The sequence below is a fragment of the Musca vetustissima genome, unplaced genomic scaffold (assembly GCF_032173495.1).
Source record: "Musca vetustissima isolate MV318-11 ecotype Yass unplaced genomic scaffold, APGP_CSIRO_Mvet_v1 utg565, whole genome shotgun sequence".
Classification (NCBI taxonomy): Eukaryota; Metazoa; Arthropoda; class Insecta; order Diptera; family Muscidae; genus Musca; species Musca vetustissima.
The window spans coordinates 100943-115669 of NW_026888929.1; the positions used below are offsets into that span (position 1 = coordinate 100943).

At 34.7% G+C, this 14727-nt stretch overlaps 1 protein-coding gene across 1 annotated transcript; it reads right to left on the minus strand.

The window, feature by feature from the left end:
* Positions 1-758: 758 nt before the first annotated feature.
* LOC133336729 (solute carrier family 28 member 3) lies at positions 759-8559 on the minus strand (the record flags this gene model as incomplete). Its single annotated transcript, XM_061545010.1, has 7 exons — positions 759-859; positions 3096-3276; positions 3374-3701; positions 3783-4547; positions 4617-4830; positions 8268-8439; positions 8506-8559. Coding segments are annotated over 7 exons (1815 nt in total), but the record flags the coding sequence as incomplete, so codon positions are not given.
* Positions 8560-14727: the final 6168 nt, after the last annotated feature.

Genomic DNA, 14727 nt, shown 5'->3' on the forward strand with positions numbered 1-14727 from the left:
CTGCTTCTGAAGTAAATAAATTTAAAATGTTCCTATGGAAATGTTTTTCTATTTTTAAGCTATTAAATGACTCACAATTAGACGTGACAATAATTAAATGTCTCAATCAGAATTTAAGTAAAACTAAAACATTTTTTGGTGTTTATATGTTAGAATATTTACTGGATAAAAAACCACATGGTGATGGTTTAATGAAATCTTTACAAAGTCCAAATTTAATCAAATTACAACAATTTATGGAATCCACAAAAACGTGTGAAATTAATAATTTAAATAAATTTAAGGACGCAGGCCACACACTTTTGCCGAACAAAGCAAATGAATATCAGGAAGTACACATTAGCAAAAGACCTCGTGTAATTGGTGATAATTGTGATCCATCCGATTACAAACGTATTTTAAATGAATTATTCGAATATTCACAAAAACTTAACCACTCATCATCGAAATTTGATAATAAAGATATAGAATTACTAAATTGTATAAAACACAATATTGACAAATGTTTATTAAAATAATAATTGTTGTAAATATCGTTAAAAAATAAAAACGTATTTTTTTGTTTTAGTATATACATCGTTATTTTAATTATACTTAAATAAATAGCTTAACTTATGTAACTTAAAAAACTAAAGTTGTGTCTTTTTCTAGTTGAGCTTTTAACATATATTTTCTAATTATACACTTTAAAACTTTTCATACTGTTTACCATATATCAGGCAAGACTGGATAATTATTTAATGCATGGTGTTTGTTTATTATTGATTTTCAATAAAACCTATTGTAATATTTTTCATTTGCATTACATTAAGTATACGTTCATAAACACGACTTTCTTCCTCTTCTTGCATTAAGATACCTGAAAGAGAAAAATAAATATGGAAAACACAAATTAATAAAAAATAAGTCTCAGGGATGGAATGAGTGACCAGGGTTGTTTTCTATAGAAAAAATATGTCCTCCGTGATAAAAAATATTTAGTTTTATAAAAATTACAAACTGAGATTACGTCTCACACTTTATAAATAAACCTATAGAAAAAATCTTGACTTAGTGTCTGAGGATTTTTTTTCTTCCGAAAAAAATTGTCCTCTGTGAAAAAATCATCACTGAGGAATTTTTTTCTACAGAAAAAATGTTGTATTAAATGACCGGGGATTTTTATACCCTTCACCACACTGTGGTACAGGGTATTATGTCTTTGTGCATATGTTTGTAACAGGCAAAAGGAAACGAGATAAACCTATGGTTCCTTTTGAGAATATGCATAGAATCAATTTTAGAGTCGATTTAAGCATGACGGTCCGTCAATGTATTTTTGTGAACAAAGTACAGGCCGCATTTATGATCCGATTTGAATGAAATTTGGCACATGTCACTTATTTGGCCCAAGGACGAACCCTATTGAAAGAACCCTAAGAAAATAAGATATAGCTCCCATATACAGTTTCGTCCGATTTTAGGTAAGTGGTGCACCAAACTCTCAATATTAATCCGATTGAGACAAAATTTTGCACAGAGTATTGAATTAGGCCCAGATTGATGTATGCGAAGTTTTGTTGAAATCGGTTCACATTTAGATATAGCTCCCATATATAGTTTCGTCCGATTTTATGTAAATGGAGTATCATACGGCCCACATTTGTCCGATTGAGACAAAATTTTGCACAGAGTATTGAATTAGGCCCAGATTGATGTATGCGAAGTTTTGTTGAAATCTGTTCAGATTTAGATATAGCTCCCATATATAGTTTCATCCGATTTTATGTAAATAGAGCATCAAACTCCCAATATTTGTCCGATTGCGACAAAATTTTGCACAGTGTATTGAATTAGGCCCAGATTGATGTATGGCAGGTTTTGTTGGAATCGGTTCAGATTTAGATATAGCTCCCATATATAGTTTCGTCCGATTTTTTGTAAATGGAACACCAAACTCCCCATATTTGTCCAATTGCGACAAAATTTTGAACAGTGTATTGAATTAGGCCCAGATTGATGTATGGCAGGTTTTGTTGGAATCGGTTCAGATTTAGATATAGCTCCCATATATAGTTTCGTCCGATTTTATGTAAATGGAGCACAAAAGAGTCAAATTTATGCCGATTGACACAAAATTTTGCACAGCGTACTGAAGTAGGTTCGAATTTATGTATGCGAAGATTGGTTGGAATCTGTTCAGAATTAGGTATAGATCCCATATATAGTTTCCTTCGATTTTATGTAAATGGTGCACCATACTATAAATGTTTGTCCGATTGAAACAAAATTTAACACAGAGTATTGAATTAGGTCTAGGTTGATGCATGTCAAGTTTTGTATTGGATTTTGTGTCGAGATAAATTTGTCCTCAGTGACTGAGGTTTTTTTTTATAGAGAAAAAAAATTTGTCCTCTTTTACTAAGGATTTTTTTCTATAGAGAAAAATCTGTCCTCAGTGACTGAGAATTTTTTCCTATTTTTCTTAAGAAAAAATTTGTCCTCAGCTACTGAGGAGTTTTTTCTATAGAAAAAAATTTGTCCTCAGTGCCTCAGTGACTGAGGATTTTTTCTATAGAAAAAAATTATTCCCAGTGACTGAGGATTTTTTCTTTTAGAAAAAATGTGTCCTCAGTGACTGTGAATTTTTTTTCTGTAGAAAAAATTTGTCGTCAGTGACAGTGGATTTTTTTCCTATAGAAAACCAGACAAAAATTAAGTGACTGAGCATTTCATTTTTCTTTACAAAAAACAATCGGGGTCTTCATTGGGCTGAACCCATCCTACATGCAAAATTTCGTGAAGATTGGTCCATAACTGTGGCCTGTATCGTATTTACAAATTATAATGAACAGACGGACGGACACACATGTCTAGATCGACTTCTCGAGTCGAGATATGACAATCGGTATACTTGAAGGTGGGTCTAGGTCCAATATTTCGCTGCGTTACAAACTCTTGGGGATTCACAATGCTATAATACCCTGATAACATAGTTGTGTAGGGTATAATGACTGGGGTATTGTTTTTTTTTTTCTATAGAAAACAAATCTAACCTACAGAAACATCTGTTCTATGGCTTATTTTTTTATAGAACTGTATTTTTTTTAACTCACCTGCAAAACTGGCCGAAACAAAACACACAATACTACCCACAACAAATGCTCTAAATGCCACAGAAGTGATAAGGCCACGTCTATTGGGAGCCATAGCACCCAAGGAACCAATTAAAATACCCAAGGAACTGGGATTTGCAAAACCACAAATGGCAAATGTTGTTATACCAGCGCTGCGAGCCTAAAATATCGAAAGGAAAAAGTAAGTTGGTAATTGAAAAAATATATATTCCAGTAAATGACATTTTAAAATCACTTTTAAAAAAATCAATACTTACACTAATAATATTATTTGTAATTAATACACCCAAACGTTCATAGGCCACGAATTCATTGATAATCGTTTTGGTTGCCACAACTTTGGCTACTTCATTGCAATCCTCCCATGGTACACCCATTGCCCACGCTAAGGGTATGAAAAGTTTCGAAAAAAGCCATTCAAAGTCAATGAAGTCCAGACCCACGAGAGTGCCAAACCAGTTCACCACTGCATTAAGGAAGGCTATGAAAGCTACAAAAGCAATGATATTCGCCGAAATACCCAAAACAATTGGTATGGCATTGTTGGCACCATTCGAGGCGGCATCCAATATCGAAGAATCTTCACTACAAAAATAACAAGCAAAAGGTAAATATTTAAAATATATTTTTTATATTACTAAAAAGTGTTAAAATTAATCATCTTACGTTTTTTCCAATTGTATATTATCGGCTGCCGTTTTACTCTCCTCCGTTTCGGGCATATACAACTTCGATATGGCCAATGTTGCTGGTGCTGCCATTACACTAGATGTTATCAAATGGGCTGGTGATGCTCCAAAACTAAGATATGCCGCCAGTACTGTACCCGACACCGTGGCAAAACCGGACACCATAATGGAATGTATTTCACTGGCAGTCAAAATTTTTATGTACGGCCGAATTAACAATGGACTCTCTGACATGCCCAAGAAAATATTCGCCGCCGCTGTGACACTTTCACACACCGTTGTGCCAAGTATCTGTGCCAATATCCAACCCAACTTCATGACCACCCATTGCATAGCGCCCATATAATACAGAATGGATATAACAAAACTAAAGAAATAGATGACCGATAAAATGGCAAAGGCGAAAACACCCTGATTGACAATATTATCGCCATAAACGAAGCGGCTACCCTCATCGGCAAATGCCAGGAAAGTGGCTGTTTTATTGCCAACACATTCGAATATACTACGTCCAACACTCCAGCGTATACAAATGATACCCAATATAAATTGACATGTGATGCCGGTTATAACGATACGCCACTTAATGGCCGAACGATCCGTTGAGAACACATAACCACAGAGTATAAAGAAACAGGGTGCCACCAGAGAAGTCAGTTTTTGGGGTTCATCTTTCGTTTCGAAATACAAGAAAATGGCCAATGCCACCAACAAAATGCCAATCAGTATTGCCGATATTACTCTGTAAAGTAGAAAGTCCGAATTTTTTACTTATGCACTAAAATATTCCTGTAGTTTATTTGCTGCTTACCTCCTTCTACTGAATACCATCCACCATCGATCCAATGGTACCAAATACTGACGATGCAGTGTCCGTCCCAATTTCGGCTTAAAAATATAATAATAGATTAAACCGAAATAGGTGAAGCCAAGAAACAATATCAGAAATCCATAGCCGCTGCAGAATCGCATAGGACAATATATTGCGTCGGGTTCCCAGGCCCAATCACAATGATGATTGTTATCTGCAAAATAATAAAAAAATTACAGGATATGAAAGAGGAATTTGAGAAATAAGCATACAAAGACATATTTTATGAGCGCCTAGAAAATCATATAACCTGTGCCCTGGCCATGCCACTAAAATTATGCTTGGAGATTTTAATGCTAAAATCGGAAGGGAAAATATTTGTTGACCCCACCGTCGGAAAATTCTGCCTCCATCAAGAAACATCCGACAAGGACATGAGGTTGATTGAGTTCGCGGTAGCAAAAAATATGGTAGTTAGCAGCACCAGATTCAAGCATATCGATATACACAAGGTAATCTGAATTTCTCCTGATCAAGCAACGGAAAATCAAATTGATCATGTTGTGAACGTCGGAGGACATTCATCCAGTGTTTTAGAAGTTCGATCGATCCAAGGAGCGAATGTCGATTCGGACCACTACTTTGTTGCAGCCAAGGTTCGCACTCGTCTTAATGAAGCAATAAATGTGCGATCTAACACAACGCGGAAACTCGACGACGAAAAGCTGCAAACACAAAAGGTAGCAGAAGCCTACTCCTCTCAAAGTACTCGCCTGTTTGGCGAAAGAACTCCTTGCCCCGATAATAATAAAGAAGCACAATGTCAAAGAATTTCCCACACCCTACAAACTGCGGCAAAAACAACAATTGGGTACCAAAGACAACCATCAACCTGTAGTACGATAAGGAGTTTCGTACTGCTACTGATGATGACAGAAGCAACACCTAATGAGATAGAGAATTATTGGGAGAAAAGGAGAGAGGAGATACGTATTTTCAAAAAAAAAAAAAAAAAAAGAAAAGAAAGAAACAAGAAAAACGTGAACGTGAGCAAATCGAAATGTACAGGAGTCAGAATTAAGTCCGGAAATTTTACCAACGGATAAAACATCAAACCGAAGGCTCTAGGCAGGCAGGCACATCCACCTATAGAGGTGAAGATGAAAACCTGGTGACAGATACAGATAGCGTGTAGAGGATATGAAAGGAACATTTTGCAGAGCTTTTGGTATCAAATGGTGGAGTTGAAGAAGATACCCTAGAACCAATACGAGATGACGTTATAGAGTGTATACCACATAGCCAAGATGAGGGTAGGATAGCAATCAATCCGATGAAGAATAATAAAGCAGTTCGTGCCGATGGGTCACCGGCCGAAATATTCCAGACCGATGGTCAGATTCTGGTCAGGAGCATGCACAAGCTGATTAGTACAATTTGGCTAAAGGAATGCATACCCAATGATTGGAACCTCAGCATCTTGAGTCCGGTGTACAAAAAAATGAGACAGGACGATATGTGCCAACTATAGAGGAATAAGACTCCTTCCCATCGCATATTTAGTGCTATCCAGCGTGCTGTGTGAACGACTGAAGCCAATGGTCAATGCCATTGGACCATACCAATGCGGCTTCAGATCAGGCAAATTCCTCATTTTCACTCTGTGCCAAATTCTGGAAAAGACTTACGAAAAATACTTCGACACATTCCACATATTCGTCGACTATAAAGCCGCATTCGACAGCCCTATCCGTTTAGAGGTATTTAAAGCCATATCTGCGTTCGGCTTTCCTGCAAAATTATTACGGCTATACAGGATGACTTTGAGTGGCACAAGGTCAGCAGTTAAAGTCGGAAAGGACCTCTCTGAGCCATTCATTACAGAACGATGGTTCTGACAAGGCAACTACTAATGTGTAGTGGAAAAGAAAATGGCGTTGCGATCCTAATGTCGAAGAACGCTAAGAAGTCGTTGGAGACATGGAGAGCAATATCTGGAATGGATCGATTCAAGAGCAACGCAACACACGCCACCATGGTACAGTGCTATGCTCCAAAGGATGGTGCTGAAGATACTGTCAAAGATGAGTTCTACTCACAATTGACAGCCACGCTCCATGAAATTCAGAAAGGAGACTATTGATTCTAATGGGTGACTTTAACGCTAAAATATGAAGCGATAACACCAACGCTCGTTCAGCAATGGGAATAGATGAGTGCGGAGCCAAACATTTCAGCTTGTCATATGAAAGAAGAATTTGAATAATACAATTAAGCACAACATTTCATATTTTACGTGCGCCTAGAAACAGCATATAACCTGTGGAATGGATCGATTCAAGAGCAACGCAACACACGTCACCATGGTACAGTGCTATGCTCCAAAGGATGGTGCTGAAGATACTGTCAATGATGAGTTATACTAACAGCCACGCTCAATGAAATTCAGAAAGGAGACTATGTGATTCTCGTGGGTGACTTTAACGCTAAAATTGGAAGCGATAACACCAACGCTCGTTCAGCAATGGGAATAGATGAGTGCGGAGCCAAACATTTCAGCTTGTCATATGAAAGAAGAATTTGAATAATACAATTAAGCACAACATTTCATATTTTACGTGCGCCTAGAAACAGCATATAACCTGTGGAATGGATCGATTCAAGAGCAACGCAACACACGTCACCATGGTACAGTGCTATGCTCCAAAGGATGGTGCTGAAGATACTGTCAATGATGAGTTATACTAACAGCCACGCTCAATGAAATTCAGAAAGGAGACTATGTGATTCTCGTGGGTGACTTTAACGCTAAAATAGGAAGCGATAACACCAACGCTCGTTCAGCAATGGGAATAGATGAGTGCGGAGCCAAACATTTCAGCTTGTCATTGGTTCCCGCACTAGGATATTCATCACAAAGCGGCAATACTCGCAATCAAATATACCACATATACGTTAGTAGAAGATAGAAAAGCTCTCTTCCAGAAGTCAGAAATAAAAGAGGAGCTAACAGTGACCACGAGCTTATTATAGGAGAAATCAAGATAAAATGTCCAAGAAGAAAGCCAGCCACGCCAGGCCAAAACAACTACGCCTAAAACTACTATACTACGGCAATAATCTAAAAGTTACCAATAAATCAACATCATACATGGGAAGACATCACATTGACATATCACCAAGTTGTGGAAGAAACAAAAACAGAGAAAAATCTGAACGAAACTTGGAACCTAATTTCTAAAAGAGGGGAACTCAAATTGCTGCTGAACAACAACAATTTCTCAAAAGAGAAGTGTGAACTACTAGCAAAAAAAGTGAAGAAAACAGCAAGGAAAGATAAAAGTTCCTAGAAAATCTGGCGAAAATCTGGAAGCATCTAGCCAGAATAACATTAAAAAGCTACACGAACAATATATGGTGAGCCAAGCAATTCAATATCGTGCTTTAGGCTACAAACAAACAATGAAGAACAATCTGGGAGATGGAGAGAAGAAACACCTGACGGCGAACAATAATCCAAGAACTAAGACAAAATAACCTTAGACGGAATATGCAAAAACAACGGCAACTAATTTTTGGTTACAAAATAGGTTTATAATACCATTTTCATTGCAATAATTTTAAAATAATCTACAATATTTTAATACTTACATTCTCGAATATAGTAATGTGTGGCATAACCAAAATATGATCCTACTAAAATGTGGACCAACCACATTAAACTAGTTTTAACGATACGCATTGATTTACTGGATTTATCTATATCACTAGTATCGTCCATTTGGAATTCAGTCTTATGTGTTTCGAAGCCATTTTCAATTGCCTATATAAAAAAAAACAAAATATTAATTTCTAAGGTTCTTAAAGAACAGAATACGTGTATGCTCACCTCTTCAACGGAAAAGGCTTTATTTACTTCACCGTTTTTTGAGTCCTCCATGATCTGCAAAAAATAGTAATATAAAAAGGTTTGCTATATTATATGTGTTTTTTCTTTTATGTCAAATCTTATCAATCTTCATAATATAATATTTTGAAGTGTAATAACCCTTGTTCAATAACAATGTAACACCGTTGGATTTTCAAGCAATCAATTTGGACATACAGGTGGTCTACGTACTTGAAAATATGTCAAACACAAATCAGTGCTAAATTTTGTCTGCTATCTATTATCGGTATTATCTAAATATATTTATTTTAGTCTGTGGCCAAGTTATAGATTGTCCTAATCTCAAACACATGTTTCAAGTATTGTAATGAATTTTGTTAGTGGTAAGGGAAATTTAATAAAAAAAAGCGCAACGTATTGATTCTTATTATCAAAATGCGATGACAATAAACTGATAATTATTGTCAAATGTCGTCAATTCCAGTATTTTTTATATTAGACCAGTGGCTAATATAAAACGGAAGCATGAATGTGGAAAATCCTTCCCTCCCAATATTGCACGTGGCAAATTTTTTTTTATAGATTTGTATTTATCGCAAATTATTTTATAGTCTTCAGATTTGAAATTAGTACATTGCGATATGTAAACTTTGTACTTTATGAAGAAATTATTTAAAAATTTCATTGAGAAATACGACAGAGTAGACTATAGTTTCAGATTGCCAAAGATCTCTATCAATTCCTTTGGTTGTTTGATACCCTCCACCATAGTATGGACGGTATATTAATTTTTTTCCGTTTGTAACTCATCTCAATAATCATTTATAGGGTCGGAAATGATTATTTCGATGAGTTACAAATATATATTCTTGATCAGCGCAAAATTCTACAAAATTCTGTCCGTCTGTCTGTTTTAATCACTCTAGCCCCTAAACGAATTGTGATAGATCGCCAAAATTTTCAATAGAGTATGCATGCAGGTCAAGATGAGCAATATCGGTCCACGTTTAGGAATAGCTCCCGGTTTTTGGGGTTCTTGAGGGAGCTTTTCATCTGAATTTTTTTTCATCTGAATTGAAATTTGGTACATTGGGTTTTATTGGGTACCAAATTTCCTCTCTAAAAATTATAAGTATAGGCCACCTTTTCTGGTAGTCGTTTTAGGTTTTGGGAGTATTTTTCGACTGAGTTTAGTACTTTTAGTTCTTATTGCAAATCAAGGAAATCTCGCCACAAAAATTATAAATATAGGTCAATTTTTTCGGGTTTCCCTCATATATTGGTGCCCCACAATTTTCGGTATTTTGGGGTTCCTGGGCGCGTTTTCCAACTGAATTCGCTGTAATTTGAATTCGCTGTATATGGTAACAAATCTCCCTACTAAAAAAATTTTAATATTCGCCAATTCCCCCTTTAAAGGGGAGTCCCCATATAACCCCTTGTTATACCCTTCAACACACTGTGGTATAGGGTATTATGTTTTTGTGCATATGTTTGTTACAGGCAAAATGAATCGAGATAGAAGCATGGTTCCTTTTGAGAATATGCATAGAATCACTTTTTGATTCCATTTATGCATGTCCGTCCATCTGTTGATGTTAAATTGTAAACAAAGTACAGGTCGCATTTATAATCCGATTTAGATGAAATTTGCCCGATTCGATTCGAAAAATTCGACCTATTCATGTTGATTGTACGCCAAATAATCAATTGGTGTCTGATTGAGATTGCATGAGTGCAGCATACAAAATGGCGTGTGTCAAGTTTGCTTTAAATCGATTTACAAAATTTAGCATAGCTTGCAGAATGACATGTGTAGGGATTGATGTCAGTCGGTTTACATATAGATAAAGATCACATTCTTATGTGCGTTCAATTTCACATTAATGCTCCATTGAAAAGGCGACGTCTGTTTAGATACATATGTAGAATATACCCAAAGTATCATATAGTCGGCCCAGTCTGACTTTACTTACTGTTTTATATTAAAATAGTTATCTGATTTGTTCCGTATGTTGGAGTAGTCCCCAGAGCCAAACGGCTAAAATTATGAATGGTGTTTATGATACTGTAACAGTCAATTATGTGCAATTTTGGTTTCGTAGATTCCGTTTAGGAATTTTTTATGTAAAAGATGCACCTCACATAGGTTGGTCGGTCGTCGAAAATGTCGATAAAAGCGGAGAAATGATCGCAGTTGACCGGCATGTTAGCAGTCGTAACATCGCCCAGGAGCTAAAAATCTACCATAAAACTGTTTCAAACCATTTATACCAAAAATGGATTTCTTTTTCCCCCAACCTAATATTATATATACTGATTTCTCTTGTTCACTGACTTATATTAAAATTTGATGGATAATATTTTTGTCCTTTATACCATCCTTCTAAAACGACATCTAGTGGGGAAAATTGGTAAGAACTCGAAACAAGATTGTTTTTAAACCTAAAATGAGTTTTTATTTTTATTTTTTTATTTTTGACGTTTAGGCTGATTTTGGAGTTTTGGTCTATTATTAGTTACTATTATTATTTTGGACTTATAGTAAAACTTTATGGCAAAAATTTTGGTAGAATATTCTGGCTAGCTAAACTACAGAAAATGCCCTTTCAGAGACTCAACTGAGGGTTAACGTGTGAGACAAAAATATTCCTCACATTTATATCAGTATTATTGCCAAAGACACCATATACTTATAAAGGATTTCGAAAACTTTTAATCCTAATATTTTCAAATATCATGGAAATAGGAAATTTTGGAACAAAAAAATGTCTTAATAATCACGTTTTCAGGTAGGATCATTTCACCATTGTTTGCACCAAATTCCTTGAAAATAATCATTTTATTTTTTGTATACACTTGATTAAATATTTTTCACATGACCTAATTATCGCTCTCGTTAATAATTTTATATTTTTAATCACCATTTTAAGATTAAAAAATAATAATCATTATTTTTTTATAACGCTTACAGGTAATTTTCACCTGCATATAATTTAGTGTTTCTCTTTTCAGTTGACCGACCACCGACCGATTCGTTTGAATGACAAATGTTTCGTCAACGACAGTTAACAGAGAACTGGTTTATTAGGGCCTTTACAAATTTTGTCAATTGAAATCAAATTATTATGGCTAATAACGCTATGTTATTGGGGAGATAATGCGAAAACGAGAGAGTATACGTGGGGAGTTTTTGCAATTATATATGTATGTGTGTTTTGTATGTAAAAGTTTCTTGAATAGTAAGGCATGTTGTGTGATTAAATTTTTGGAAGCGAAACTGGGATTTTTCTCGTAATAAAGTGACACCAATCCTGTTAAGTTTGGTATTAATTCGAAAAAAAAAAACATGAAACCAAAATCGTGTGGGGAAAACTAGAAAATTGTATCAAAATATTGGAATTTTTGCATTCATTCGTATATACCTGTTCATATTAACTGCATGATTTCCCAAATTGCATACAAATTAAAATTCAAACGCCACCAGTTCTTATCGAAGTAATTAACATTGATAAAAATACTTCAGTTTGATTACTCGTACAAACCCCCCTTCGAAGTACTTGATCCCATTCTTATATAATTATATAATAACTTAAGATTATTATAAAGTTGTACAGACGCATTAAGTTTAATGGCCACTCAAACAACTGAACAATGTTTTCTTATTAATTTGTATACCCCTCAATACACTGTGGTACAAGGTTTTATTTCATTATGCATATGTTTGTAACAGGCAAAAGGAATCGATATAGACACATGGTTCCTTTTGAGAGCCATGGTTCATTAGATTTGCACGAATTTTGGCATAGCGTATAAAATTAAGTCTAGAATGTTGTGTGCTAAGTTTTGTGAAAATAGATTCAGATTTAGATAACTCCCGTATATAGTTTCTTCCAATTTTAAGTAAGTTTTAAGATATAGCTCCTATATATTGTTTCGCCCGATTTTAGTTAAATAGTGCACCAACGTCTCTGAAAATCATTAGATTTGCACGCATTTTGTAAATCGATTTAAAGCAAACTTGACACACGCTATTCGGTAGGCTGCACTGTTTAAAAGTGAATCTCAATCAGACACCCATTGATTATTTGGTGTACAATTAACATGAATAAGTCGAAATTATATATGGAAGCTATGCTATATCTATATCCGAATCGATTTCAAGGAAACTTGCAGAGATAAATATATATTAACTTCAGTACGTTGCGTCAATCGGCCTAGCTATAAATCTTTGACTAGACTTGATTCTGTACGCCATACAAAAATCGAAAGAAATCGGATGAAAATATATATGGGAGCTATATCAAAATTTGAACCAATTTCAATAGGGTTCGTCCTTAAGCCAAATAAGTGACTTGTGCCAAACTTCATCCAAATCGGATTGTAAATGCGACCTGTACTTTGTTTACAATTTAACATCAACAGACGGACGGACGGTCATGCATAAATCGACTCAGAAAGTGATTCTATGCATATTCTCAAAAAGAACCATGGGTCTATCTCGATTCCTTTTGCAAAATCAACGCCTATGGCTCTGTGGATCCTTCAAAAAATATTTCTTTAAAAAACCATGCATATGGTTCTGTGCATCCTTCAAAAAATATTTCTTAAAAAGGCCTGCCAATGGCTCTTTGGATCCTTCAAAAAATATTTCTTAAAAAACCATGCCTATGGCTCTGCGAATCCAAAAAAAATATTTCTTAAAAAAGCATGCCAATGGCTCTGTGGATCCTTCAAAAATATTTTTTTTTAAATCTAAGCCTATGCTCTGTGGATGCTTAAAAAAATGTGGATGTTTTTGCTACAGATTATTTTTTTTTAAATCTACTCCTATGGCTCTGTTTTTTGGTACAAAAAATATTCTTTAAATAAAATATCCACGCCTATGGCTCTGTGGATGTTTGAAAAAATGTTCTTTAAATAAAATATCCACGCCTATGGCTCTGTGGATGCTTGAAAAAATGTTCTTTAAATAAAATATCCACGCCTATGGCTCTGTGGATGCTTGAAAAAATGTTCTTTAAAAAATCCACGCCTATGGCACTGTGGATGCCTGAAAAAATATTCTTTAAAAAATCCACGCCTATGGCTCTGTGGATTCTTGAAAAGATATTCTTTAAAAAATCCACGCCTATGGCTCTATTGATACTTGAACAAATATTTTTCTATCCCCTTAGATTTTTTTTTGTAAATACTTGTCTATGGCTCATATATTCCTTCAAAAATATTCTTTAAAAAAATCCACGCTTATGACTCTAATATATATATATATATACCCCTATATATCAGATAACAGGGTATCAGTAATAGAAATAGTTCAATGTGCTTGTCATTCAAATAGATTTCTTTAAGACACTTAATAGTTACGTTAAATGGTAATTATCTTATCTTCTAGATATAGTCACCAGATAAAATATTGAGATAGGGTTTATAGGCACAATGTCAATCCCCTCATGTCATATACAAATACGTAAATGTTTAAACATGTCAATTTTAATTGGTTATAACTGCTTTATATGGTTGTATACAAAACGCGTGGCTCCAGAGCTATAAGGTATAAATGTGATAAAAATTATATGACATATTGCAAATAAATGACATACATATGCACATATTTATATATTTATAGAAAGCATGCAAATAAATTTCAATTGTTATCATATGACCTAATTTCAAATATAAATTTTTTGATATGTGCAAATCATATCGGAAAATAGGATGTGAAAGAAAATTCTGAGCAAAGAAAACACATGTTATCAAACATGGAGCGTCATATGTCACAATTTTGAAACTCTAGAGCAAGTCTAATGAACTGAGTCCAACATCTCCCGAATGATTTGAATGTGGCACTGTATTTGGCCAAAATTTAGTAATTTTGCTCAAAGTTGAAGAAAGCTTGAAGTTGCAAAACCTGTTCTACCAAACAAGCTGTTAAAAATTAAATAAACATGCAAACGTTCGACCTTGTTAGCTTAGCTTTGGGACATGTGTACCGACATAACGCAACAAAGCAATGGATAATCAAGTCCTAAAAACTCCAAATTCTCTAATACACTAGGAAATATTATAGATGTCTAATTTTGATTGCCCTCCAAAAATCGCAGAAATCAATCTTAGCAGATGATTGAATAATCCAATTATATATCTGATATTTAATCGCATTTAAATAATTCACAAAATAGTTAGGTTTAAAAAAAATATGCATTCACTAAAAACGCGGAA